Here is a 25,196-nt window from a genome sequence, read left to right as displayed (position 1 = left end):
GCCCAGATCATTTATGAACATGTTGATTAGGACTGGTCCCAGAACAGACCCCCTGGGGGACACCACTATTTACCTCTCTCCATTCTGAAAACTGACCATTTATACCTATCCTTTGTTTCCTATCTTTCAACCAGTTACCAATCCATGAGAGCACCTTCCCTCTTATCCTGTGACAGCTTACTTTGCATAAGAGCCTTTGGTGAGGGACCTTGTCAAAGGCTTTCTGAAAATCTATATAAACTATATCCACTGGATTCCCTTGGTCCACATGCTTGTTGACCCCCTCAAATAATTCTAGTAGATTGGTGAGGCATGATTTTCCTTTACTAAAACCATGTTGACTCTTCCTCAACAAATTATGTTCATCTATATGTCTGACAATATTGTTCTTCATTATAGTTTCAACCAGTTTGCCCGGTACTGAAGTCAGGCTCACAGACCTGTAACTGCCGGGATCACCTCTGGAGCCCTTTTTAAAAATTGGTGTCACATTAGCTATCCTCCAGTCATCTGGTACAGAAGCTGATTTAAATGATAGGTTACAGACTACAGTTAGTAGTTCTGCAATTTCACATTTGACCTCCTTCAGAACTCTTGGGCGGATACCATCTGGCCCTGGTGACTTATTGCTGTTTAATTTATCAATTTGTTCAAAAACCTCCTCTAATGATACCTCAATCTGGGACAGTTCCTCAGATTTGTCGCCTAAAAAGAAAGGCTCAGGTTTGGGAATCTCCCTCTCATCCTCAGTTGTGAAGACCGATGCAAAGAATTCATTTAGTTTCTCCGCAATGGCCTTATCATCATGGAGTGCTCCTTTAGCACCTGGATCGTCCAGTCACCCCACTGGTTGTTTAGCAGGCTTCCTGCTTCTGATGTACTTAAAAAAAAAATTGCTATTACTTTTTAAGTCTTTGGCCAACTGTTCCTCCAATTCTTTTTTGGCCTTCCTAATTGTATTTTTACACTTCATTTGCCAGTGTTTACGTTCCTTTCTATTTTCCTCACTAGGATTTAACTTCCACTTTTTAAAGGATGCCTTTTTGCCTCTCACTGCTTCTTTTACTTTGTTATTTAGCCACAGTGGCTCTTTTTTGGTTCTCTGAATATGTTTTTAAATTTGGGATATACTTTTAAATTAAGTCTCTATTATGATGTCTTTAAAAAGTTTCCATGCAGTCTGCAGAGATTTCACTTTTGGCACTGTACCCTTTAATTTCTGTTCTCATTTTTGTGTAGTTCCCCTTTCTGCTATGGTGTTGGGACGCTGTGGTGTTTTTCCTGCCACAGGGTATTATATTTAATTATATTATGGTTACTATTACCAAGCGGTCCAGCTATATTTACTTCTTGGACCAGATCCTGTGCTCCATTTAGGACTAAATCAAGAATCACCTCTCCTCTAGTGGGTTCCAGGACCAGCTGCTCCAAGAAGCAGTCATTTAAGGTGTCAAGAAACTTTATCTCTGCATCCCGTCCTGAGGTGACATGTACCCAGGAAATATGGGGATAATTGAAATCCCCCATACCTATTATTATTGAGTTTTTTATTTTAATAGCCTCTCTAACAGGGCCGGCTCCAGGGTTTTGGCCGCCCCAAGCAGCCAAACAAAAAAAACAAAACAAAAAAAGCCGTGACCGCGATCTGCGGCGGGAGGTCCTTCGCTCCGAGCAGGAGTGAGGGACCGTCTGCCGAATTGCCGCCAAACAGCTGGATGTGCCGCCGTTCTCCGAAGTGGCCGCCCCAAGCACCTGCTTGGTAAGCTGGTGCCTGGAGCTGGCCCTGCTCTCTAATCTCCCTGAGCATTTCATAGTCACTATCATCATCCTGGTCAAGTGGTTGGTAATATATCCCTACCGCTATATTCTTATTATCAGAGCATGATTAACGATTTTTACTACATTTGATTCTATGCTTTCTTTCACATATAATGCCACTCCCCCACCAGCACAACCTGTTCTGTCTTTCCGATATATTTTGTACCCTGGTATTACTGTATCCCATGATTATCCTCATTCCACCAAGTTTCTGTGATGCCTATTATATCAATAGCCTCATTTAATACGAGGCCCTCTAATTCATCCATTTTATTATTTATTTAGACTGCTAGCATTGGTATATAAGCATGTTAAAAACTTGTCTCCTTTTAGCTGTCTGTCATTACACGATGTAATTGAATGGGACTCTTTTTTTATTTTACTGTTTCTGATCAGACCCCACCTGTATTTTATAATTTTCCATCCTCTTGTCCTCACTAGGACCATAGTGATTCTCTATTAATAGATTCTCCCCTACGGGATGTCCGAACCATGTACTCCTCCGCACCTGTCGGCTTTCCCCCAGCCCCTTGTTTAAAAATTGTTCTATGATCTTTCTAATGTTAAGTGCCAGCAATCTGGTTCCATTTTGGTTTAGGTGGAGCCCATCCTGCCTGCATGGGCTCCCCCAAAAGTTTCCCCAGTTCCTAATAAATCTAAACCCTTCCTCCCTACACCATCGTCTCATCCACACATTGAGACTCTGCAGTTCTGCCTGTCTAACTGGCCCTGTGTGTGTAACTGAGCATCTCAGCGAATGCTACCATGGAGGTCCTGGACTTCAATTTCTTATGTAGCAGCCTAAATTTGGCCTCCAGAACCTCTCTCCTATCCTTCCCTTGTAGGGATATTAAAGGTGGTACTAACAGTGATTCCCCCAAGTGACAGTGACCCCCTCATAATTTGTCCCTCACACTTTAAAATCCAACAGTTTCACCAAGTACAAAAATCTCTTGGGTCTTCTGTTAAAACTTGTAAGCTACTCTCTGTAGAAACCATTGATTATATCTATCCTGTGAAAAATACTTTGTTACTATGTAAAACTTACAAACAAGTTAATTGACTTTGTTCTTGAAGTAATTAATACAATGTAAACAAACACTATAAGCCGTTAACTGACTTTCACTTCATTCAACGGCTCCTAGGACAGACCCCCACCCTCTGTGATTAAAGGGCTGGGAGTCTCAAATGAATTAGCACACACCCCAAAAGTGGTGGAGACAGTAAATTAAAATATGGTTAAGATATGAATGCTTGATATACATGAATGGTTAGGGAGATGCCAGCCTAGAAAGGGAGTATCCATCGGCCGAAGAATGTGTAAAGTGGACCACCAAAACCCCCGGAGGATAAACTGGGATCCACCCCATCACTTGGAAGGATGAGAAACACAAACTTTGGACAGTGTGGAGCCACCAGGAATGTGCCATCCGCTGATTGAGTCAGCGACAGCAGGATGAAACAGCTCCCATAGACCAACATAGGAATTAATTCCTATAAGAATGGACTGAGGATTTTGAGTCTCCGGTTCTGCTGCCAACCTCCTGGAGCATCAGGTGCACCTGACACAGACTCGGCTCCATCCTCATGACCAAGATACCTGGCCAGTAACTTGGCATGAGCAACTTCTAGGCTGGTAACTATAACACCTATACAGAACTTAAATGAATGATTGTGTGAATGAATCTCTCTCTCTCTCTCTCTATGTGTGTGTGTGTGTATAAGGAATAAGTAGTGATAGGAATAAGTAGTCAAAACAACGTTGTTTACTTTTATCTTTTGCTTTATCATTATATTTACAATAAATGTGGCATCTTTGCCTTATCCCTCTTAACAAGATCCTGCTGGTTTTTATTCTATTGGTATAACACCCTATGTCATTGGTACCTACATGTACCACAACCACTGGCTCCTCCCCAGCACTACACATAGGTCTATCTAGATGTCTCGAGAGATCTGCAACCTTCGCATCAGGCAGGCAAGTCACCACATGGTTCTCCCGGTCATCGCAAACCCAGCTATCTATGTATGTAATGATTGAATCGCCCATTACTAATATCTGTCTCTTCCCAATAGCTGGAGTTCCCTCCCACAGAGAGTTATCCACAGTGCGAGAAGATACCACTTCATGATCTGGAAGGAGGGTTCCAACTATGGGATTGTTTCCCTCTGCTCCAGTTAGATGCTCTCCTTCCCTGGGACTTTCATCCTCCTCAACAGCACAGAGGCTGTCAGACCAGGGGGTGGGACCATTCTACTGTGTCCCGGAAAGTCTCATCTATGTACCTCTCTGTCTCCCTCAGCTCCTCCAGTTCAGCCACTCTGGTCTCCAAAGCCCGTACACTGTCTCTGAGGGCCAGAAGCTCTTTGCACCGAATGCATACATACGCCAACTGCCCATAGGGCAGGTAATCATACATGCTGCATTGGGTACAATAAACTGGGTAACCCCCACTCTGTTTCTGGCCTTCTGCCTGCTTCTCTTTTTACTCCTGCAGCTGGTTCCTTTGTTGTTCTTTTGCTTATATCAAGGGGGTGTGATTGGCTTTTAAGTTTAAAGAATGTTGAGTTCTGGTCCCTGCTCACACTCCTCCTGTAAACTCCCTCGCAAAGCCCTAGTCTCCCTGAGTAGCCCCGCCCCCTGGTTAAGGGTTGATGGGTGCTAAAAGGCTTAGGGATCACAGCCTTGTTAAGAAGCTCTCCGCTTTGCCTAGCAGGCCCATTGGGGTGGGGGAGAGATTTTTGTGAAGAAACAACATTTTAAAAACTTATTTTTGTCTTCATGTCAGGTAAAAGGATGCGGACAGTAAGGACTATTTGGAATCACTCTCTTTACTACATATATAGTATCATTTTGATGCACTGTGTAAGATAGAAGATTTTTAGGTACTGGTATACAATCTGCCCCTTTTGTCTCTGAATCTTGGGTTTTTCTAATCCCCATATTCAAGAATTCAAATTTTGAAATATGATTTCTACAAGAATTAAGAAGCAATTTAACTAATTAAATATCCCTCCTAGGAGGAGATTATTGACTAGCAATTGCAGTAATATATACTCTGTTCATTTAAAAAGGATGGTGAATAATTAGGAAGGGTTCAGCAAAGAGCTACAAGAATGATTTGAGTTCTCGAAAATGAGCCTTACGTGAGAGACTTAAGCATCTCAATTAATATAGCAAAGAGAAGGTTAAAAAAAAGAGATCACATACTTGGGGAGAAGATTTCTGAAAAAAGAATGCTCCTTAAAGTATCAGGAAAAGGCATAACAAGAGCCAATGGGTGGAAATTAAAGCAGTCAAATTCAAACTGGATGTTAGATACAATTTTTTTTTTACAGTGATGTTAATTACTCATTGAAACAATTCACCAAGGGAAGTGGTGGATTCTCCATTACTTCAAGTCTTTAAATCAAGTCAGGGTCTTCCTAACAATGTGGTCTAGATCAAACAGAAATTTTGGGGCTTGATACAGAATCACTGTGGTATGTAGGAGGTCAGAGTAGATAATCATAACAGAATCCATATTTGTTTGACTTCTGTAGATTATTAAAACTGCATACATCATCATCTTAATATTAAAAATGAAGAAAACAAGACAGACTAGTATAAGATATACATCAATCTACATTTTTAATCGCCCAATTACTCAATTGTATATATTTAAGAAATATTTCTTTCCCTAATTTCAAAAATCCTGAGCATAGGAAGAAGACTCGGGGGGGAGGGGGGGGGAAGTATGTGCCATATGTTGTGAGCTAAGACTACTAAGGTCTAACTTGGGTGCTTAAATTGGGCACCTAAATCATCATGCACACAGCTAAATGGGTAGCCTGATTAGCAGAGATGTTGAGCATCATAATTCTCACTGTAATCAATGAGTGTTGGGGATGCTCGGCAACTCTAAAAATCAAGCTACTTATTTGGGCAGCTCCTTGCTGTTTCTTAATTTATAGAGGAACAGTATAATTTGTTAAAAAGAACAATGGCTTTTTCTGAATTTCCCAGTTTGTATGTGATTCTTAGAACATACATGTTTTGGATGATCTCCCTGAAAATTTATATAGTATTTTATCTACTAAAATCTTACACAAAATACAAATTTAGGACATTAAAACTTAGGGCAATTTACATTTAAAATACTGCGTTATTGCTTTATAAATTTATTTGAATATATCGGGAAAAGCAGTTCCCAATAAAACCACTTTGAAATTGGCATACTTGAGTTTTGAATTAGATTCTTACAACAGTTATTTTAATGTGATGAAGAAACACATTGCTTTGGACACATTATAAGTTCACCCATGGAGATGTAAAGGATAAGGAGCTTTTGTGTACCTCTCTCTTTGGAAAAGGAAAACAATGGTGTGAAAAACATACCCTTAGTTTCAACTCAAAACAAATAAATGGTGCGACAATGTTTTGTCTATACAGAATTATTTAATTCCTATATGTAAGATGAAAAATGTTTCTCATAAATATGTCATTATTCCTTTATTGAAAAGCTAAGCATATCCTTTGTTTATTTTAAACATATATAGTTTTATGCACAAGGGACTTTAATAACCACACATTATACCCCTTAAAAAGTGCAAATGTGCACCCTAATTATTCCTAGTCACTGAGGATCTTGGCCACCGATCCAGGAGTGGAAAAGCAGAGAAAATACTAGTTCATAAGAGGCACTACTTTAAAAAAAATCTACAAGGATAAAATTGCATTGGAGTATAAAGGACCAATGAGCAACTTTGACATACCCAGAGTACAAAACAGACTAATGAATATTTGTGTCACCCTTGCCCTGCAATCTTGGGTGCCTTAAAATGCCTGCTGAAGGAGCTCCCACATGGGCCACTCAAATAGCCTTCCAGCGTGCAAGCCACACCCTGAGTGTCTGTGTGTAAATGCAGCCTTCCAGCCACACTTGGATTACAGTCTGGCTCTCACCAGCCTTCGTTATACTGCAGAGTGGCCCCAACACATCCCCAGTCCCAGATTTCCCCCCATAAATGTGTGTCCTGTGCTGCCTTTGCCCTCTCCTGGACAATACAAGCTTATATAAAGTCCATCATTTAATTAATAGAAATGATATGCACATAACTTGCCACACCAAATGGAGCTTCTCAAATACTTCATTTCAAACACACTGGATGAGGTAAAACAATAAAACAAGTTTATTAACTAAAAGGAATAGATTTTAAGTGAATAAAAGTCATGAGGTATAAATATCAGAAACAATTACAAGAAAAATAAAGATAAAATGCAACTAATGCCTAACTTAAACTATGTCAAGTTCAAAGTAAAGTTTTTCTCATCACAGTCTATCAAACAGGCTTACTGGCCCCACGTTTTAAGGCCAGGACCCCTTCTTCTATTTAATGACTGCTTCCTTTGTTCCTTCTGGTGCAGTGAAACAATGGACAGACAGTGAGGAGGAGGGGGTCCCTTGGGGTGTCTGCCCCTTCTTTTTATAATCCTCTCCCAACTTTGAGAAGCATCCTCAGCTTGGAGCATGGCAATAGGCAGTCTCTGGAATGTAGATTTTTCACCCATAATTAATGGAGATATCCCATCTCCTACAACTGGAAGGGACCTTGCAAGGTCATCGAGTCCAGCCCCCTGCCTTCACTAGCAGGACCAAGTACTGATTTTGCCCCAGATCCCTAAGTGGCCCCCTCAAGGGTTATACTCACAACCCAGGGTTTAGCAGGCCAATGCTCAAACCACTGAGCTATCCCTCCCCCCTTCCCATATCCCCTTTCCTGCCCCCCAAAATGGCCATTTAGCAGGTAATGGTGCTTTAGCCTTCTTTACAACTGGCTGAGGCATCAGCTTGCCCTTTGTCTCTGAGGAAGTGGTTTGATCACTCCCCAGACTTAGAACATGTTTTAGTAACACCATGCAGTGGAATCTTATAACTTTACTTACAATGCTGCCACACTTATTTTACCAGGACAACAATGACTAGCAAATTATGAGTTTTCAAACGATACCTCACCAGTCAAACTTTATACAAAGATAATTACAATAGTGGACACAGGTATATTCTGTCACAGCAAGTATTTGGTTTTTATTCAGCTTTGAAATGTTTTTTTCAATAGCACATTATAGAATATACAGTAGTAAACTTAGATAAGTAGTTACGAAGCAAAATAAAAACAACCCTTCTTAAAACAAACAATTAAATATATTATCATCAAGCTGAAGCTTTTCTTTGCTGATCTGTTCACTCAGCCTCAAATTAAACAATTCTAAGTTTCCAAAAGTATGTTGCTAACTCTTTCTCATTCAGCAAAGTGAAAAGATTATAAAGAAAATCCTTATTTTCCATTTTCACTCATCCTGAGAGAGAACACTTTTTTTTAAAACCACTATGAAATGACAGAATTCATTACAACTTCATATCCAGCTAAAACTTGGCATTTAAAATACCAAAGTGCAGAGGTGAAAATGTACTAAGGCTACTAGAAGCATTAAACTCTTGCACTTCGGAACAAGTTTATATTTGAGTGATGTCTTTGACACATTGTTTTGCGCATATATTGTATTATGATATATGTTTTATTATTTTCTTAAGTGTTAGTTAAAACTTTAAATAAAGAGCAAAAATAGAAGTTTTCCCCATACTTCAGCACACCAAAGCTTCTTTTCTTCCTCCTTTGTCTCCCAGGGCAGTGAAAATGTCATTAAATTTTTACTAATGAAGGAACAACTGAGTAACTTCAGAGGCAAATGGTCATTGAGGAAAATATTATTTCCTCTTAGTAAAGACTTGCTGTTTGTTAACAGATTGGTTCTAACTTATACAGCACACTGCTGCTATCAGGTAGTAATTAGATTAATATCTTTAATGTACTAAATTGCAATTTGTTGAAATATAAACATCTGTGATGGGGCTTACCCCCTACCACCTGGAAAGATAGAAAATGCACCTAATTAGTCATACTTTGCACCTGGGGAGAGTGGTAGCTAACTGGCTCCCTGCCAGAGGCAGCGGAACTAAACCTTAAGAAGCTCAGTTGAGGGAGAGATTCCAGAAGAGACAGGTCTCTGGCTGAGAGAAGCCTAGCGTTAGAGTAACAGCTTGAGATAATGTGGGTAGCACACTACAGGGGGAGTGTAGGCTCCCGCAGTGTTGGTGTAAGTATGAGGAAGGGGCTTCAGTAGCCCAAAGGGGCAGGAGAAGTATCCAGATTCATTTGGTCTTGTCTGTGATATTCCAGAAGAAGTTTGAACTTGGTGGCTTGGCTGGAGAACTGAGCTACAGAAGATCTAGAGTCAGAGGCAGGCAGCCTGCAGAAAGCATTGAAGATGGAGATAGCAGCAACATGAAGTGCAAGCGAACACTCCAAGGGTGACAGAACCGCACCACAACATCTCCTAATTTAGCATTAACCAACTGCAGACCTTGTTGAGCAATGTGACCATATAAAGCCAACTTCTCTAACAGTATAAATTTGCACAGCTCTATGTAAGACAAATGAGGTCTGCCAATTTCCCACCCACGTGGTCCAACCACTTCCTGTTCCCCCCTCAACTCTGCTCTGCTAAGTACCCCATTCCCTTCACTCATAACCCAAATGCAGTAGGGACCCTCTAAAAGAGCCCCAACCCCTTTTTTTTCTGTCACCCAGAAAGACCAACCACATTCAGTTGCGGTGAGCACAATGTCACGAACTGGCACGGCAGCAGCTGCATTTACTAGCTTAAATAAGATGTGGTCATTGAAAATCTACAATTTAAAGACCAAACTATGAATCTTCAACTGAATGTTATTTTCATTTTAACATCTGGATGGGAAAGCTGGAAACCCACCAAAAGTATGCACAGATGTCTAAATACATACAAAAGCAAGTGCCTTAGAAAAATAGTAGGTATTAAATGGAATATATTTATAACAAATGTCAAGATTCAACAAAGTTCAACAGCCCCTTAACTCTAAAGTTACCCAGAAAAGAAGATAGAAATATTTGGATCATGTGGTAAGAGCAGTAATCTCCTTTCATAAAACAGAATGGCTAATGCTAAGTTTTCAAATGGGATTTGCTCTCATAGTATAATTTCATCATAAAGTCTCTAAAATTATATTTTTTTATTCATCCGACAGCTTTATTGACAGAAATCTCCTATCTTTTGGGATAGTATACTGATTTTCACTAAACCATTTAAGGATACTGCTGCTGAAGAATTTCCGAAGTTGGGCACCCGGAGTGCATGTACACCCACAGTGAATACCCATTGGGACAAGCAGTTGAAGAAGAATTCCTTGCTATTGGGGCACTGCATGTCTATAACAAGAAAAGATTTCAGCGTGACTCCAGGATTTCCCACCAACTTGATGATCTCTGGCTTCGTGCTTCAGATCATTGGTGAAGTCAGAGCTTTGTTCCCCTTCTTAATTACCTAACATCTGTCTTTACTGGGTTATGTTTAAGTCAAATACTCTTAACTTCCATTTTGACTGCAAGAACTTTAAAATACCTTAATTTTGAAACTAAAAAGAAAATTGTAATAATTATAAAACAAATATGGAATTTCAAATATTCATTGTACATTTGAGATTTAATACAGCCTAATGTATTTGGATACAAATCCATTTTATTTTATCATTTTTAAATAACATCAAATGCTGGATGTTATTAATAAAATAAAAATAAAATGAGAATTTGCATGGAAATAATTATGTCAAACAAATGGGCATATATAAAATATTTTATGAATGGTCTCTAAAAATTCATTTCTTAATCATTTAAAAACATTTGAGAGATAATTAAGTGAATTAGTGGGACTGCTTTTGCGTTTTAAAGGGTGGGGAGGGCAAAGGGTACAAAATGCTATAGACTCTACTTATTCCGGCTCGGTTGGTATCCTTTAGTAAGGTTCACCTATGCCTATTTGGTCCAGACTGGAAGATGAGTGATGCGGGTATTACTTCTGTTTTAAGTTAACAAACACTCAGTTTTCACTTGATCACAGACGCCCCCGTCTCTGTGTCTGTAGTAGTTTATACCCCCTCTTCTGCCATACAAGCACACGTACCGATAAAAAGAATCAACATGTAACTCTCACTAAATATTAAAAACAGTAAGGCATTGATTCAAACAGGACCAACAATCCATTGTAATAAGAGCAAAAGCAAAACTGCGATTGTGGTCAGTGCTAACAATTAAATGTGCACACCGTGGCATAACAAACGTATTACCGTACAGCTAGCAATGGCTTTGTATAATGCTATTCAAGCTTAACAGAAAGGAGCACTCAAGGATGATAAGGCCATTGCGGAGAAACTAAATGAATTCTTTGCATCGGTCTTCACAACTGAGGATGAGAGGGAGATTCCCAAACCTGAGCCTTTCTTTTTAGGTGACAGATCTGAGGAACTGTTCCAGATTGAGGTGTCATTAGAGGAGGTTTTTAAACAAATTGATAAATTAAACAGCAGTAAGTCACCAGAGCCAGATGGTATTCACCCAAGAGTTCTGAAGGAACTCAAATGTGAAATTGCAGAACTACTGTGTGGTTTGTAACCATTTAAATCAGCTTCTGTACCAAATGACTGGAGGATAGCTAATATGACACACTTTTTTTTTTAAATTAAAAAAGGAATCTGGGGATGTGAGAGAGAGTATGGATCACTTAATGATTACCTGCTCTGTTCATTCCCTCTGGGGCACCTGGCATTGTCCATTGTCGGAAGACAGGATACTAGGCTAGATGGACCATTGGTCTGACCCAGTATGGACATTCTTATGTTCTTCTATACTGCATGCCTCTTCCAGCAGCATGTAGCATATACACATAGGTAGCCCTCCTAGCATGGGTTTAAATAGCGGCATAGATCCACTAGGTATAACTTAGGCTAGTAAAGACATTCCTGAAGTATGTGGTTATGTACCAGACTACATGTTCTAAATGGCTCTTAACTCACCCATGCAGTAAGTCCCTGGGCTGGTCCACACTAACCCCCCACTTCGAACTAAGATACGCAACTTCAGCTACGTGAATAACGTAGCTGAAGTCGAAGTACCTTAGTTCGAACTTACCTCGGTCCACACGTGGCAGGCAGGCTCCCCCATCGACTCCGCGTACTCCTCTCACGGAGCAGGAGTACCGGCGTCAACGGCGAGCACTTCCGGGATCGATCCGGGATCGATTTATCGCATCTAGACAAGACACGATAAATCGATCCCAGAAGATCGATTGCTTACCGCCGGACCCGGAGGTAAGTATAGACGTACCCCCTGTCTACACTGCTATTTTTAGCAGTGCAGTATCCCGCTGCCTCCTTCCCTCACTTCCCATTGCAGGGAAAGACTTCAGCAATGAGGAAAGGCTCCACCAACTCACTGTTTCTGGAGACTTTCATTGCATCAGGGAAAACTTGATAGTGCGGAGCTGCTGAAGCCTTTCACTCACGTGTAGCTACACACCACAGGATGGACACAGCTTGCTTTTCACTGTGGTGTGTTGCTACACATACCCTACATGCTGACACCAGTGGTTTATACTGTATTCTATGGCTACGTCTACATCCAAGTTATATTTACTGAAGAACAAATATGACAGGGCAGTAAAACGTGTTCTCTGGGTTCTGAAAACACCTCTTTTAACAACTGGAGAAAGGAAAACATACATGGTTTTACTAACATATATTTCCAAATTCTTCTACAAGTTGTACATCAAACAGTGGGAATGACCATTCCAAGAAGATGAAGGCAATGAGCTGAAACACCTATACCTAAAAATCTGCATAAGGTTTACAATTTAGTTTCCTAAAATTAGATTAAAAATGTGTACTGTTCTTGTTAGTCTACTAATAAAAACTAATATGCATAAGTAGAAAGAAGAGCCAATTATGGAAATGAACTTGAATCTGGGACAGCATAAAATGTGTTCACTAATTTCATTATTAGCTACAGACATTATAAAGTTCGTGAATATTTTATTAAACCATTTATCTAATTACAGTATGTTTTCTTAAATAAATAAATAAGCTTTGCTTTATGTTTTACAGTAAATGCCACACACAAAAATATGGCAGAAGTGATGCATTGCATTTTTCAGCTATTGTTTATTATATTCATAATCTGGAAACATACCAGCCCACATCTGCATTAAGTACCCGGTCTTATTCACATGAATTCAATGGAAACACTTATGTGAGAAAGGATTATTTACATGAGTAATGGTTGCAGGATGGGTCTTGACATATTCATACAATTGAAAGAGCAACTGTATATTTGCATGAATTCACAAATTAATTCCTTCCTAAATTTAACAGTGCTGTTTATCATACAATAATAAACTTAATAGTAAAACTTAGATATTTCAAATCTGCTACTCATTTTTATAGTAGGTAATACTATCTAAAATAAAGAATCACCTGATATTGTTAGACCACTTATATTATTTTGCATGTTTAGACACTTCCTGTCACAATCTGTATTCATCACACAGCTTTAAAATGAAATACTGCATGCAAATATTTAAACAGATTTCCAAGGATGATAATAATACCTTTAATATGATAGTCACTGTGTGACAGGTTTTTACATACTTCCGAGAATTCCCAGCCTCATCCATTGAAATTTACTGAGCACCAAAATAAAATAGCTGAATTTTGATAAAGTTCCTTTCATATTTTGGTATTTGTTTTATTAATTTACCTTCTCAAAAAGCTGAGGTAGTAAAATGAAAGCCACAGTGTCTTGTTAAACTACAATATGTAAAATGAATCTTCATAATACGACTCATATATTTTACCAATTACTTTTTGTATTGTACAGTTTCTATAAGCCTTCAGAGAAAAGACAAGAGAAAGAAATATTTTCCTTACTACAATTATGCTACCTTAGAGTCAATGAAATAAGAGGGTTATATGAAACATTACAAAAGGACTTCCCAGATTTTTAATCACTATGAAGAACATTTTTTTGCTTTATTACAAAAATTAACGAATTCATGTACAAGCACTTTCATATAAATCTTTTAAAACAAAATCAGCTTATCTACAATCTTTTTGCACAGATAAAGATCTGCAATCCTCAAACAATTCAAGTTTTGATTTAAAACAGATGTTTGGTTTCAGTCCAAACAAATGCATATTGAACAACTAAACAGTGAAACAGCAGGAGGACTTGCTATCACAAATTATTTCAGTGTCTTCTGTATTTAAGTATGATGGATAAATACCCTGAGAGAACAGGAGCTATTTCAGACACTACACCAACCACCTAACTCTAATCAGCATTCACAAATGTTTTGATCTAAATCTACCACTGTTAATTTATATCATGGGGTCACCTTAACAGACTGTACAAGCTCAATTGACTCCATCTGCACTACTACATATTCCAAATAAAAAAACCCCAACTGTTTAGTCTCTAACTTTCCTATATTAATCACTGAAAAAGGAAGCAGGTTATACAATAAGGAGGTAGAGGGAGGTCTAATACAGAGCAATGATTTTCACTGAAAAAATTGCTACAGAATTGGGTGCACAAGTGAGCATTCTCAGCCAAATGAATAGAGCATGCCTCAACCTGGCAAATTATCTTCCAACTTCCATTCACAATAAAGTTGCATGTCCTGAACTATACAAGCTATACTCTATTATACAAGGGGAAAATATGTTTTGTCCATGTTAAAAAAAAAATTCTGGTGACCTTTACTCTGAACAGCTTTAGCACCTCCATGCTTTGGAGCAGGGGCCAGAAATTTGGCAGAGGGGGTGGCTTTTGTGTAAGGCATGTGCCTGTTGTTGTCCCTGTGAAAACCTGCCAAAATTTGGCCCAGTTATAAGGCTTTCAAAAAAATCACAGTTCGCATATTCGCAGCAGAGACTTCAATATTAGCTAAGGTTTCTGATGATTCTGTCCTGACTGAGCATGCTCATACCTCTTGTAATTCCTAGTGGTGCATACTGTGCATACACCATCCCCAGAGACCAAACGAGTGTGTAACCACTGGTGAGCACGTGCTGATCCACACAGGATATGAGTTGTTACAGCCCCAAGCTACAGAATCTTGTCTTGTTAGCTCAATTTGTAGCAGCTCATCAGTTTGGCTCTGGAGGTCCCTCGTTCAAACCTTAGTGTGTCAGCCAAGAGGACTGTCAGCCAAGAGGACTGGCATCACACAGGCTTCAGCTCCTCTAAGTCCCTAGTGCAGACCAAATTGCATACGTGCCATCCCAACAGAGCAACTGAACATGATCCCTCCGGCCTAGGCCTAGAGGGGAGAAAAGCTGGACTTTCCCTGTAACCATTGCTTGAAACTGGGCTGGGACTGGGCCCTGGAACTGAGAGCAGGGACCTGTCTCTCCTGTGCTTTTAGTGACCCTCCTGCTCATGCCCTAGGCAGTGTGGAGGAGGAGGAAGAAGCCAGCTGATTCGAATGTAAAGGGGGCAAAAGCCAGATTGGATGGGGGTGGGGAGAAGAAAATTGGGACAAGGAGTCTGGTGAGTAGAGTTCCCACCTTTCTAATTGCAGACAACTGAACACCCTTGCCCCAATCCCTTCCCTGAGGCCGTCGCCCCCCACTCACTCCATCCCTCCTCCTTCCGTCGCTTACTCCTCCCCACCCTTGCTCACTCACGCATTTTCACCAGGCTCGGACAGGGGGTTGGGGTGAGGGAGGGGGTGATAGCTCCGGAGTGGGGCTGGGGATGAGGGGTTTGGGGTGCAGAAGGGGATGAGGGCTGCGGCCGGTGCTGTGAGCTCTAGGGTGGGGCAAGAAATGAGGGGTTCAGGGTGTGGGAGGAGACTCTGGGCTGGGGCAGGGGTTTGGGGTGTGGGAGGGGGTGCAGGCTCTGGGAGGGAGTTTGAGTACTGGAGGGGGTTCCGAGCTGGGGCAGGAGGTTGGGGCGCAGGAGGGAGATTGGGGTGCGAGCTCTTGGTGGTGGCAGCTCCCGGAAAGTGACTGGCATGTCCCACTGGCTCCTAAGCGGAGGGGCAGCCAGGTGGCTCTGTGCACTGCCCCTGTCCGCAGGTGTCACCCCTGCAGCTCCCATTGGCTGTGGTTCCCGGCCAATGGAGACTGTGGACCTAGCACTCAGGGTGGTGCCTGTGGGCGGGGGCAGCGCGCAGAGCCCCCCGGCCACCCTTTTGCCTAGGAGCCAGATGGACATGCCACCACTTTCAGGAGCCCCGTGGAGCCGGGCATGGAGTCTGCTTGCCCCATTGAGGCCAACTAGACTTTTAGTGACCCGGTCAGCTGTGCTGACTGGAGCCACCAGGGTCCCTTTTCTACCAGGCATTCCAGTCAAAAACCAGATGCCTGGCAACCCTACTAATGGTGACCAAGGGCTGTGGGGAGCCTGGAGGGGAAGAGAAACTAGGGAATGGTGGGTTGAAGAGGCTGGAACTGGGAGCTAAAAGGGGGAGGGGAGGCTGGAACTGTTTGGGCAAGGAGAATGGGACTAGGAATTAGTCTGGGGAGAGGGAAGAGATCTGACAAGGACATGAGACATGATGAGGGAAAGCAGGGAGTCCTGTGGAAACAATAGAATATGATTATGTAATTAAAGACTGTATCATAATACAGCTGCACCAGGGGGCACACCAAGGTTGCACAGGCAAGCTTATTCCTTAATTTTGGAATTTCCTAACTTCTGAGTGCTTGACTTTGCAACCTTAATAATGTTCTTTTAATGTAGTATATTTGTAGATTAAACACTATAAATAGTAATTTTAATCTGTTGTCTGTCCAGTTTGATGAACTCCATTTTCAAATGCTGCCAATCTGTCACCTTTCATAAGCAAATAATCTATTAAATATATTTTAAAAATTTAACATAAAAAAACCCATTCTAGTTATCTCCTCACATTTCCTAAAAGACTTTTGCTGTACAAATCTAACCACAGAAAGCACAAGATCAGTTTGGGGTATTACAGAGAAAACCGGTCACAGACAGGAAATTATGAAAGTACAAAATCTGCCTATTAATATAAATTTTTAGCAATATATACATGATAAATACATTTTTGGCTTAAGTAATTTCACGTGAATAATTTTCTAGTTTAAATAGTTCAGGAAACAAAGTTCAAAGTTGGGACTAATTTCTAAACTTCTGTGCACATTAGCAAAACCTTAGGAACAGAAATTAAATTTTGTAGTGTGTTACATATTTCACTTTGTGAAATATATTCAGCATGTCTGTTTATAATGCTGTCAACTTTTATGGATAAAATAGTTCTCGCTTACAAATCTGGCAGTAAACTACAACATACTAAAAAAAAAAATCCAGTACAGATTCTCTGTAAAGATATTCTTGGCCGTTCAGAAATATGAATGGAACACCCACAACACCTTAGTACCATTAAAAATTACTGGTCGGAACAAAACTCTCCATATATCCTTCAACACAATATAAAGTAATTTTCAAAGGACACTTCAAAGACAAGATGGTTATTTAAATGGAACTATGGCACAGAGCAGGGGTCGGCAGCCTTTCAGAAGTGATGTGCCGAGTCTTCATTTATTCACTCTAATTTAAGGTTTTGCGTGCCAGTAATACATTTTAACGTTTTTAGAAGGTCTCTTTCTAGAAGTCTATAATATATAACTAAACTATTGTTGTATGTAAAGTAAATAAGGTTTCAAAATGTTTAGAAGCTTCATTTAAAATTAAATTAAAATGCAGAGCCCCCAAGACTGGTGGCCAGGACCCGGGCAGTGTGAGTGCCACTGAAAAATCAGCTAGCGTGCTGCCTTCGGCACACGTGCCATAGGTTGCCTACCCCTGGCATAGAGCCTAAAACACAAAATTTCCACTCCACAGGGAGGCTATGAATAATCTCAGTGGCAGAGGTTAATTTACATGTATATCAAACATGTAAAAATATAATTAATGAACATGTCCCTCATTTTCAGATATTTAACATTGGGTGGCAGAGGGAAGTTATTTCCTAAGGGAAAACTCACACAACTTAAATATTATTATTATTTGGTGATCTAAGACTATATCACCAAAAATGTAAGTATCATATATATATAATAAATTAACAATCATTTAGGAAAACACTGTCTTGACATAGAAACAAGGTCATTATTTAAATGCATGAGAAAGTTTACAAAAACTTTTAAAGTCTTTTGCCTAAGTTTTATTTATTATATTTTAGGAAACGTTTTCCCTTTTTTCAAAAGATTTCTTTGGGATCTAGAGACAAGCACCAATCGCTATTACAGAGATATTGAGTTATTGTCAGTTTTTAATGTACTGTATATATTTTCAGTTAGTCAATATTCAATTACTGTTGAAAGTACTATTGTCCTGTGAGCCATATGCATACTTCTGAAACCTGACCAGCGTTCATCTATAGTCTAATGGTACAGCTAACATCAAGCAGGGTTGGGGAAGAGAGACTGCTCTTGTAAGATTCAAATTGTTTTCCCATCCCTGACTCTCAAGTCAGCCACTGTTTGGCGGCTCACCAACAGGTGACCTAGAGGGAAAGTCATGCAGTGTGAATGGGTGCAGATGTGCGGGCTGGAGCAGTTTTACATTTTGAGCGGCCGTGAGGAACCCCCATAGTTTTGGAAGTTAAGATGAATGATTAAGATGAACATCTAAATCTGGTGCCTAGACAAGCTGAACCAAACTCCAAGCTGTTTCAAATTTATTCATCGTTACCATGAACTCATTTCTCCTCCAAAAGTTTTGCTGTAATAGTCGTGTCCACTGCCTATTATCTACAAATGTAATGGTCACAAAGAAAGTGTGATGGACAAGTTCCTACTCATACAAACACAATGGGCTTGTCTACACTAAGGGGGTTACCGGGATATAGCTGTAACCACCTTAGGGTAGATGCATCACATAGTGCTGGAATAAGTTTTTCCATTACTATAGGAATCCCACGTCCCTGAGCAGCAGTAGCTACAGCTATGTTTACATTACAAAGGCTATCGCGGCACAATGTAGATGTGTAGTGTAGATGCTATGTTGATGGAAAAAGTTTTTCTGTCAACGTAGTTTATCCACCTCTCTCAGAGGTGAGAGTTAGATGGATGGAAAAATTCTTTCACTGACCTAGCTGCATCTACAGTGGGGGTTACGTAATTAATTAAGGCACTCAGAGCGCAATTTTTTCCTCAGCTCTGAGTGACAAAGGTTGATCTACTTTTTAAGTGTAGACCAGACCTAGGTCAGTGGAAGCTTTCTTCCATCGACTGAGCTAGGGGTTAGGTTGGCATAGTTAATGCTCTCAGAGGTGTGAATTTTTCACACCCCTGAGTGACATAGCTATGTCTATCTAAATGTTTAGAGTAGACTGAGCCAATGCCCTTTGTATATATTATGGACAATGCCCTACAAGTACTTCGTGAATGGCAGCATTCTGGGTTTAAAGAGTGCCAGATCTGTGTAATGTTTTTAATTAATGGGTGAAAAATATTGCATATACCTTTCCCTGGCCTTGCCTGCTCCATGGTTCTTTAATCCACTCACTGGTCTCCCTTTAACTGCACTGGTCAACAACAGTGGCGGTGGTGAAGTCTGAAGTTACCTGGTGTTTGTAATATACATCAAATTCCAAAAGGATATGCCTTCATTAGGAAACAGTTCAATATAAATATAGGCCAGAAGGGTTTCAATATCACTCTACTGATGCCAGATTGTATGGGACATTTATACTAAATAAACTTTTATTGTGGAAATATTACCTAGCATTGTTGTCCTCATTTTTATTAAAAGTAAACCTTAAATAGCAGTCTATCTGAAGCCAAAAAATATTAATGAGCTAATCATTTCAACTTCACATATTCAAAAAGATAAGCATTCAGGAAATGTAAAAACCACCTCTTTAAAAACAATCTGAAATACTGCTTTAACGACAACCTGGATTAAACTGAGATTATGCCAGCACTGACAAAAGTGATGATGCATTTGCCATTTTTAGAGAAGTGCAATCAACACAGAATAAATAACCGCAGGATAATATAACACATATGTCATTGTTGAACTCTTCAAATGCAACTTTACTTAAGAAAAACATGTCAAATGATGACAATATAAATCTGTAAAATGAGCTCTCTTGAAAATCTTACCTATGCTACAGAAAACAAGCATCTGTTAGCTCAAGCTGTCTCAAACTTGAAAATGAAAATTGTATAATTATGTACATTCTTATATTAAAATCACATACTATTATGATAAAATATATTCCACATATACAGTATATGAACACACAGACCTTCAATAGACCTGGCATCCAAACAAAATGTAAAAAGTATGCAAATACAACACTACCCAAAATGGAGAGTACTGAAGTCACAGCTAATTCTGCAAGCCATTATGCCAGGAAATACCAAAATAGCATGCTAAGATAAATTATTACACCTTACATTTCACTCTGATGGCAAACATATTTGTGCTCTGGTGAACTGCAAATGGAGCAATATCCCTCAATACTGAAAAGTCCTGAAACTAAATCTAGCTAGAAAAATCCAAGTCTATCTGAACAGTTGGGTTAGAGAAACAGTCTCTCAGGTTGCTGAGGCCCAGACAATCAGGGCTTTAAAGATTATCAGCCACAAATTAATGCATCACTTACTTGTTTTTCAGCTTGCCCATAATCAGGTCCTTGGGTTGGCAAAAAGTAGCAAATATGACCATTGTTTTTTGCTTTCTCTCGAAGAGACATGGCAGTTCGTACAGTGGAATTTCTAGCATGAACAAACACCATCACCTTAAGATAAAAAGAAAGTTGTTGATAAATAACAAAATGCTTAATAAAATAATGAAACTCTCCACGTGGTAATGGAGTTATTTCTGCTGAAATAACTGCATCTCTATTTTACAGAGTAATACAAAAAGATTAGAAATGCTTCACCCCATATACGTCTGCAAAACCATTTAAATTTATACTAATCCTTCTTTATTAGCCTGCAAAAATATCAAAACAATTTCAAACAGCAACCAAGTGCAATGTTTACCTATTTTAAGCAGCATACCTAAAAAACAGAGAGGAAGGGTTTCTCTGAAAGTTTAAGAGGGAGATGAGAGGGTTAGATGCCCAACTTCCATTGACTTCCAATGTAAATTGGGTGCTTAACAGTTCTTTATACATTTGGAAACCTCCTCCTCAACTGTTATATGTAGCCAAAAAAAAAAGATGATTTTTCTAATTTCTGGAGCAAATCCTGATGTCTACTAAAGGCTACTTTGCATTGCACAAAACAACCTTACATGTAGCCTTACATGGAGCCTTAACTCGCTACCTGAGCATAGCTTTCGAGTAGTAGAGGAATCCCAAGTGACAAGAGAGGCTTCAAACACCCCTCAACATAGGAAGAGCTCTTGTGAGTAAATTGGGTAGCCAAAATGCTGCCTATACTCCAGGGTCAACTGCTGCCAGAACAGTTCTTTGGAAGCTGTTGCTGCAGTGCCATCACAATTTAGAATATCTTTCAGACCCTAGATTGGTGAAATGCATTGTCTGCATATTTTGTATTAAATTACTAAATAAACTGGTAAATTAATGGCAATTTCTTTACTATAATTTCAAGAGACAGATACACAAACATCTACATACACATAATAGCAAATTTGAAATTTTCAGCATGCTATCAGGAAATTCTAAATTAAGAGGGATATGGAAACATAATGGGTGTACACATTTCATCATCATGCGCTAAGTAAAGTGACCTCAATAGGCAGGGAAGAACATATACAACATTATTACAAAAGAACTGAACTATCTTCTATAACTTTAAATATAGGCATGTAGGATTTTGTAGTACCAGATGTATGTTGTGTGTTCATGTAATGAAAGATTACCTGTTGTAATGCATATTTAAATGGTGACAGATCAAGAAAACTGCTGTGCAATCCTAGATTTTGATTAAAATCTCAATTTTTCCCCCATGAATGTAGCTCTTTTGTATTTTCGCATTCATTTGTAAACTCGAAAACCAGATGGATTTATGAAAAATCTGAAAAAATGGTAATTTCCTAACTTTTGGTCAAAAAATTCAAATGACAAAGGCACACCTTTGATGGTGTCACAAGAAAAATATAGGAGCAGAAGTTCATAGATACAATGCTTCATCCAGGCATATTGAGAATTTAACTAGAAAATAATTTTCAATTACTTTGTAACAACATATACAGATTGGCATTTCATCAAGGCCTCAACAGAACACTCAATAGCAAAGAAAGGCTGATATCTAAAATGAGATTATTCAAAGATGCTGATTTGAATTTTGGATCCAAATATTTGCTAATTAATGGCTGCAGATGGAACCAACTGTTTTGTGAAAGGTGACAATGGAAAAAAAGCAGTTTACTGAGCGCATTAAAAAATTATGAAATCACAAGTTAAGGTTCATGTTACTGGGTTTGCTGTTACTGTATTTGGGGTGGAAATGGAGTGGTGAAAAATAAATGTTTATATGCTTTGTTATAAAACAAGAGAAAAAGTTACTTAAAACCATCAATCAGGAACTCTCTCACTATCCAGATCTCGTAGAATCCATAAGAGTTGCTAATCCAAGATTTTTTTTTTTGTTATGGCTACAGTAGGAGTAAGATAATACAAAACTGTACATTCTTAACCTTGAATATTAGATGAGTGGATAACAATGCTAAAAGGCTGAAGACATCAACATATATAGCTTTACAAAAACAACTCAGGTAATATATACAAAAGATACATTAGGTAGAAGGGGGGCATTTTAAAATGAAGCAAAATTAGTGAGAGAATATATAATGCTACAAGACAGTTGGAGCAAGTAAGAGTATTATCTTACTTATCAGTATGCAAATTCCAAACTTGCAACAACTAGAAAGACGTATGTTTCATAGTTTCACAGAGTTTAGGCGAGAAGTGACCATTCATTCATCTAGTCTGACCTCCTGTATATCAGACTATTAAACTCTATACTGAGTTTATACCTTTGAAATCCTCCCCCTCAACGGTTATATATTATCCCCATGAAGGTAGGGAATGAACAGGAGAATTAATAGTTTCACAGATTACAAGGCCAGACGGGACCACCCTGACCATCCAGCTGAACCTCCTCATCCAGGGCTCGCGCACACACAGGCTGCAGATGTTTGCCCAGAGCCTAGATTTAAGTATATGTTTTAATGATTTAATCTCATTTTATAGACTCCAAGTGATGGTGAGTCCACCATCCATATGCTGTTCCAGTGTTTAGTTACTCTCACAGCTGTAAAACTACGTCTTATTTCAAGGTTGTATTTGTCTAAGTTCAACTTCCAGCCACTGGATCTAGTTATACCTTTGTCAGCAAGTTTGAAACCTCTCCACTGTCAGTTATTTTCTGCCTGTGTAAGGACCTATACATAGTGATCAAGTCAACTCTCAATCTTCTGTTCAATAAGCTGAATAACTTGAGCTCCTTAAGCCACCTCATGTTGTAAGGCTTGTTTTCCAGCCCCTGAATCAATTTTGTAGCCTCTCTCTGAACCCTAATATTTCCATGTCCTTCTTGAGCTGTGGATTCAGTATTTTAGTAGCTCTCTTACCATTGCCGCATAAAGAGGCAAGATCAAGTCCCTACTTCTTCTAGATAATCCACTTTTTATATATTCAAGGATTGCATAAACCCTTTTTAACCATAGCATTGCACAGAAAGCTCATGTGACATGATTATTTATGATGATCCCCAACTCCCTGCTTTTCAAGATGGTACCTAATAGTATGGGGAATACTCAAAAATGTACCCATCTAATCTATATGGCAAACTCATGGGCTCCAAATGTACAAAATGAACAGGTTTGTAAAAATATTCAATTGATGTGATCCAAACATGTTGAAAAAAGTTATATGGGGAAGTGACTAACTCCTTTTCAGTCTCAAACAGATTGTTCTGCAAAAAATCCAAACACCTCCCTCAAATAGCTAAATAACTAAAAATCACATCTCTCCTCTCAAAATACTAGTGAGCTGATAGCTAGAGGATAACATCCAAAGCAAAAATATCTTCATACTACTCAACACAGTATACCATTCCTTCTTACAGTTTGAAGTTTATTTTGTGTTATATCCAGTAGGTCAAATACAGTACTAGAAAAACAGTATTTTACCTATTCTGGTACCTATGGTATTTTTAGACCATTCTCCCTTGAAGCTAATGATATTGCTTTCTTTTGCCCACTGTATTACCTCCTTTACTCGGAGGAAGAATGTTTCAATTGCCCTTGAAAATAAGGAGATTAAGTTTATCCTGATTCTTTGAGAACAACTTTCATCCTAATTCTTTAAGACCAAACCTCAAAACATTATTAATGTCTCTTGAAGGAGTATTATTATTAAAGATTTATTCAACGCTATATGTGTTGAAATACACAGTCCCCGTCTCAAAGAGTTTACAATTTAAAAATGGATAAGTGAAGTCAGACCATAGGATCGATAAGGGGATGGGATGGCATGCATAACATGGTGGTTATTTTGGTTGGTCATGCATGCTTCATGATGACAATTATACATTTATTTTAATTAACTATTTTAGTTGTTTATTTTATGATTATATAATAATCCTTTATAGCATTATGCTTTTGAAATTATACCCTTTCATTTAACTACAAACATTCTTGGATGTGGTAAATGCCATTGATGGCCACATACCAATTTTCTGTTGTTTACATGCCACATAATGGCATAATCTTGTTTAAATTTCTCCAAAATCGGAGACATGCAGAGTTGTAAGAGCGAGCAGATCATGACCCTAAATCTTCATTAATCATTTCAGTATGACTTGTCAATTAATCATTTTGTGATTTATTTTCTAGAACAGCCTGGATAAACCTACGTTAGAACTTAAAATGATCTCGCAGCACATTAAACGGTGAGGGCCCTTGTCTGGTTTGTTGGAAAAGGTGTGCGCCCTTTTAAAGACTGGAGAGCCAGGGAGTGATTTTCTAATGCAGCTGCAGAGCAGGTCAGCATGAGGATGCTGACCCATCCCCACTTCCAGGTGACTGGAAGAGAGAGAGGACTAGATAGGTCTATGCCAGGGCAGGAAAAGCCCTCTTTTACCTGGACTAGGCAGAGCAGCATCCATTCTCCTACCCACTGAAGTGGCGAAACAGCAGGTTTTGTCAGGCTCCACTGTGGGCATTGTGCTAGTTGCTCCTTTATCAGGGGGCTGGAAAGGAGTTTTTCCCTCACTGCCAGATTGGCCAAGGGGAAGTCCCCCCCCCCCACCTTCTCCACAATGGAATTTGGGGGGGGGGAGGCTTAATTGAGGAGAAAAAGGGTTCTTATGACTGATAAGGCAGGGGCCAAAAGCTCCCCCCCACACACATTTGAGGGCAGGGGATGGTGAGGTCCCAGCAGCGGGTTGGCTGGGGACCAGGATGGTTGATAGGGAAGACTCATGGAAGCCCCCCAGGTACATATTGAAATGATT

General features: G+C 39.4%; 1 protein-coding gene across 1 annotated transcript in view; it reads right to left on the bottom strand.

Annotated features, from left to right (window-relative positions):
- ASCC3 (activating signal cointegrator 1 complex subunit 3) overlaps positions 1–25,196 on the bottom strand; it is a 508,554-nt gene that overhangs the window by 196,722 nt on the left and 286,636 nt on the right. The window contains exon 14 of the mRNA XM_054023229.1: positions 20,372–20,506. Within this exon, the coding sequence (XP_053879204.1) occupies positions 20,372–20,506 (135 nt within the window). The remainder of the gene's footprint in view (positions 1–20,371; positions 20,507–25,196) is intronic.

Source organism: Malaclemys terrapin, chromosome 3 (genome assembly GCF_027887155.1).
Source record: "Malaclemys terrapin pileata isolate rMalTer1 chromosome 3, rMalTer1.hap1, whole genome shotgun sequence".
NCBI classification, from domain to species: domain Eukaryota; kingdom Metazoa; phylum Chordata; order Testudines; family Emydidae; genus Malaclemys; species Malaclemys terrapin.
Note: the sequence above shows the minus strand (reverse complement) of the source record. Positions and strands in the feature narration are given on the sequence as shown.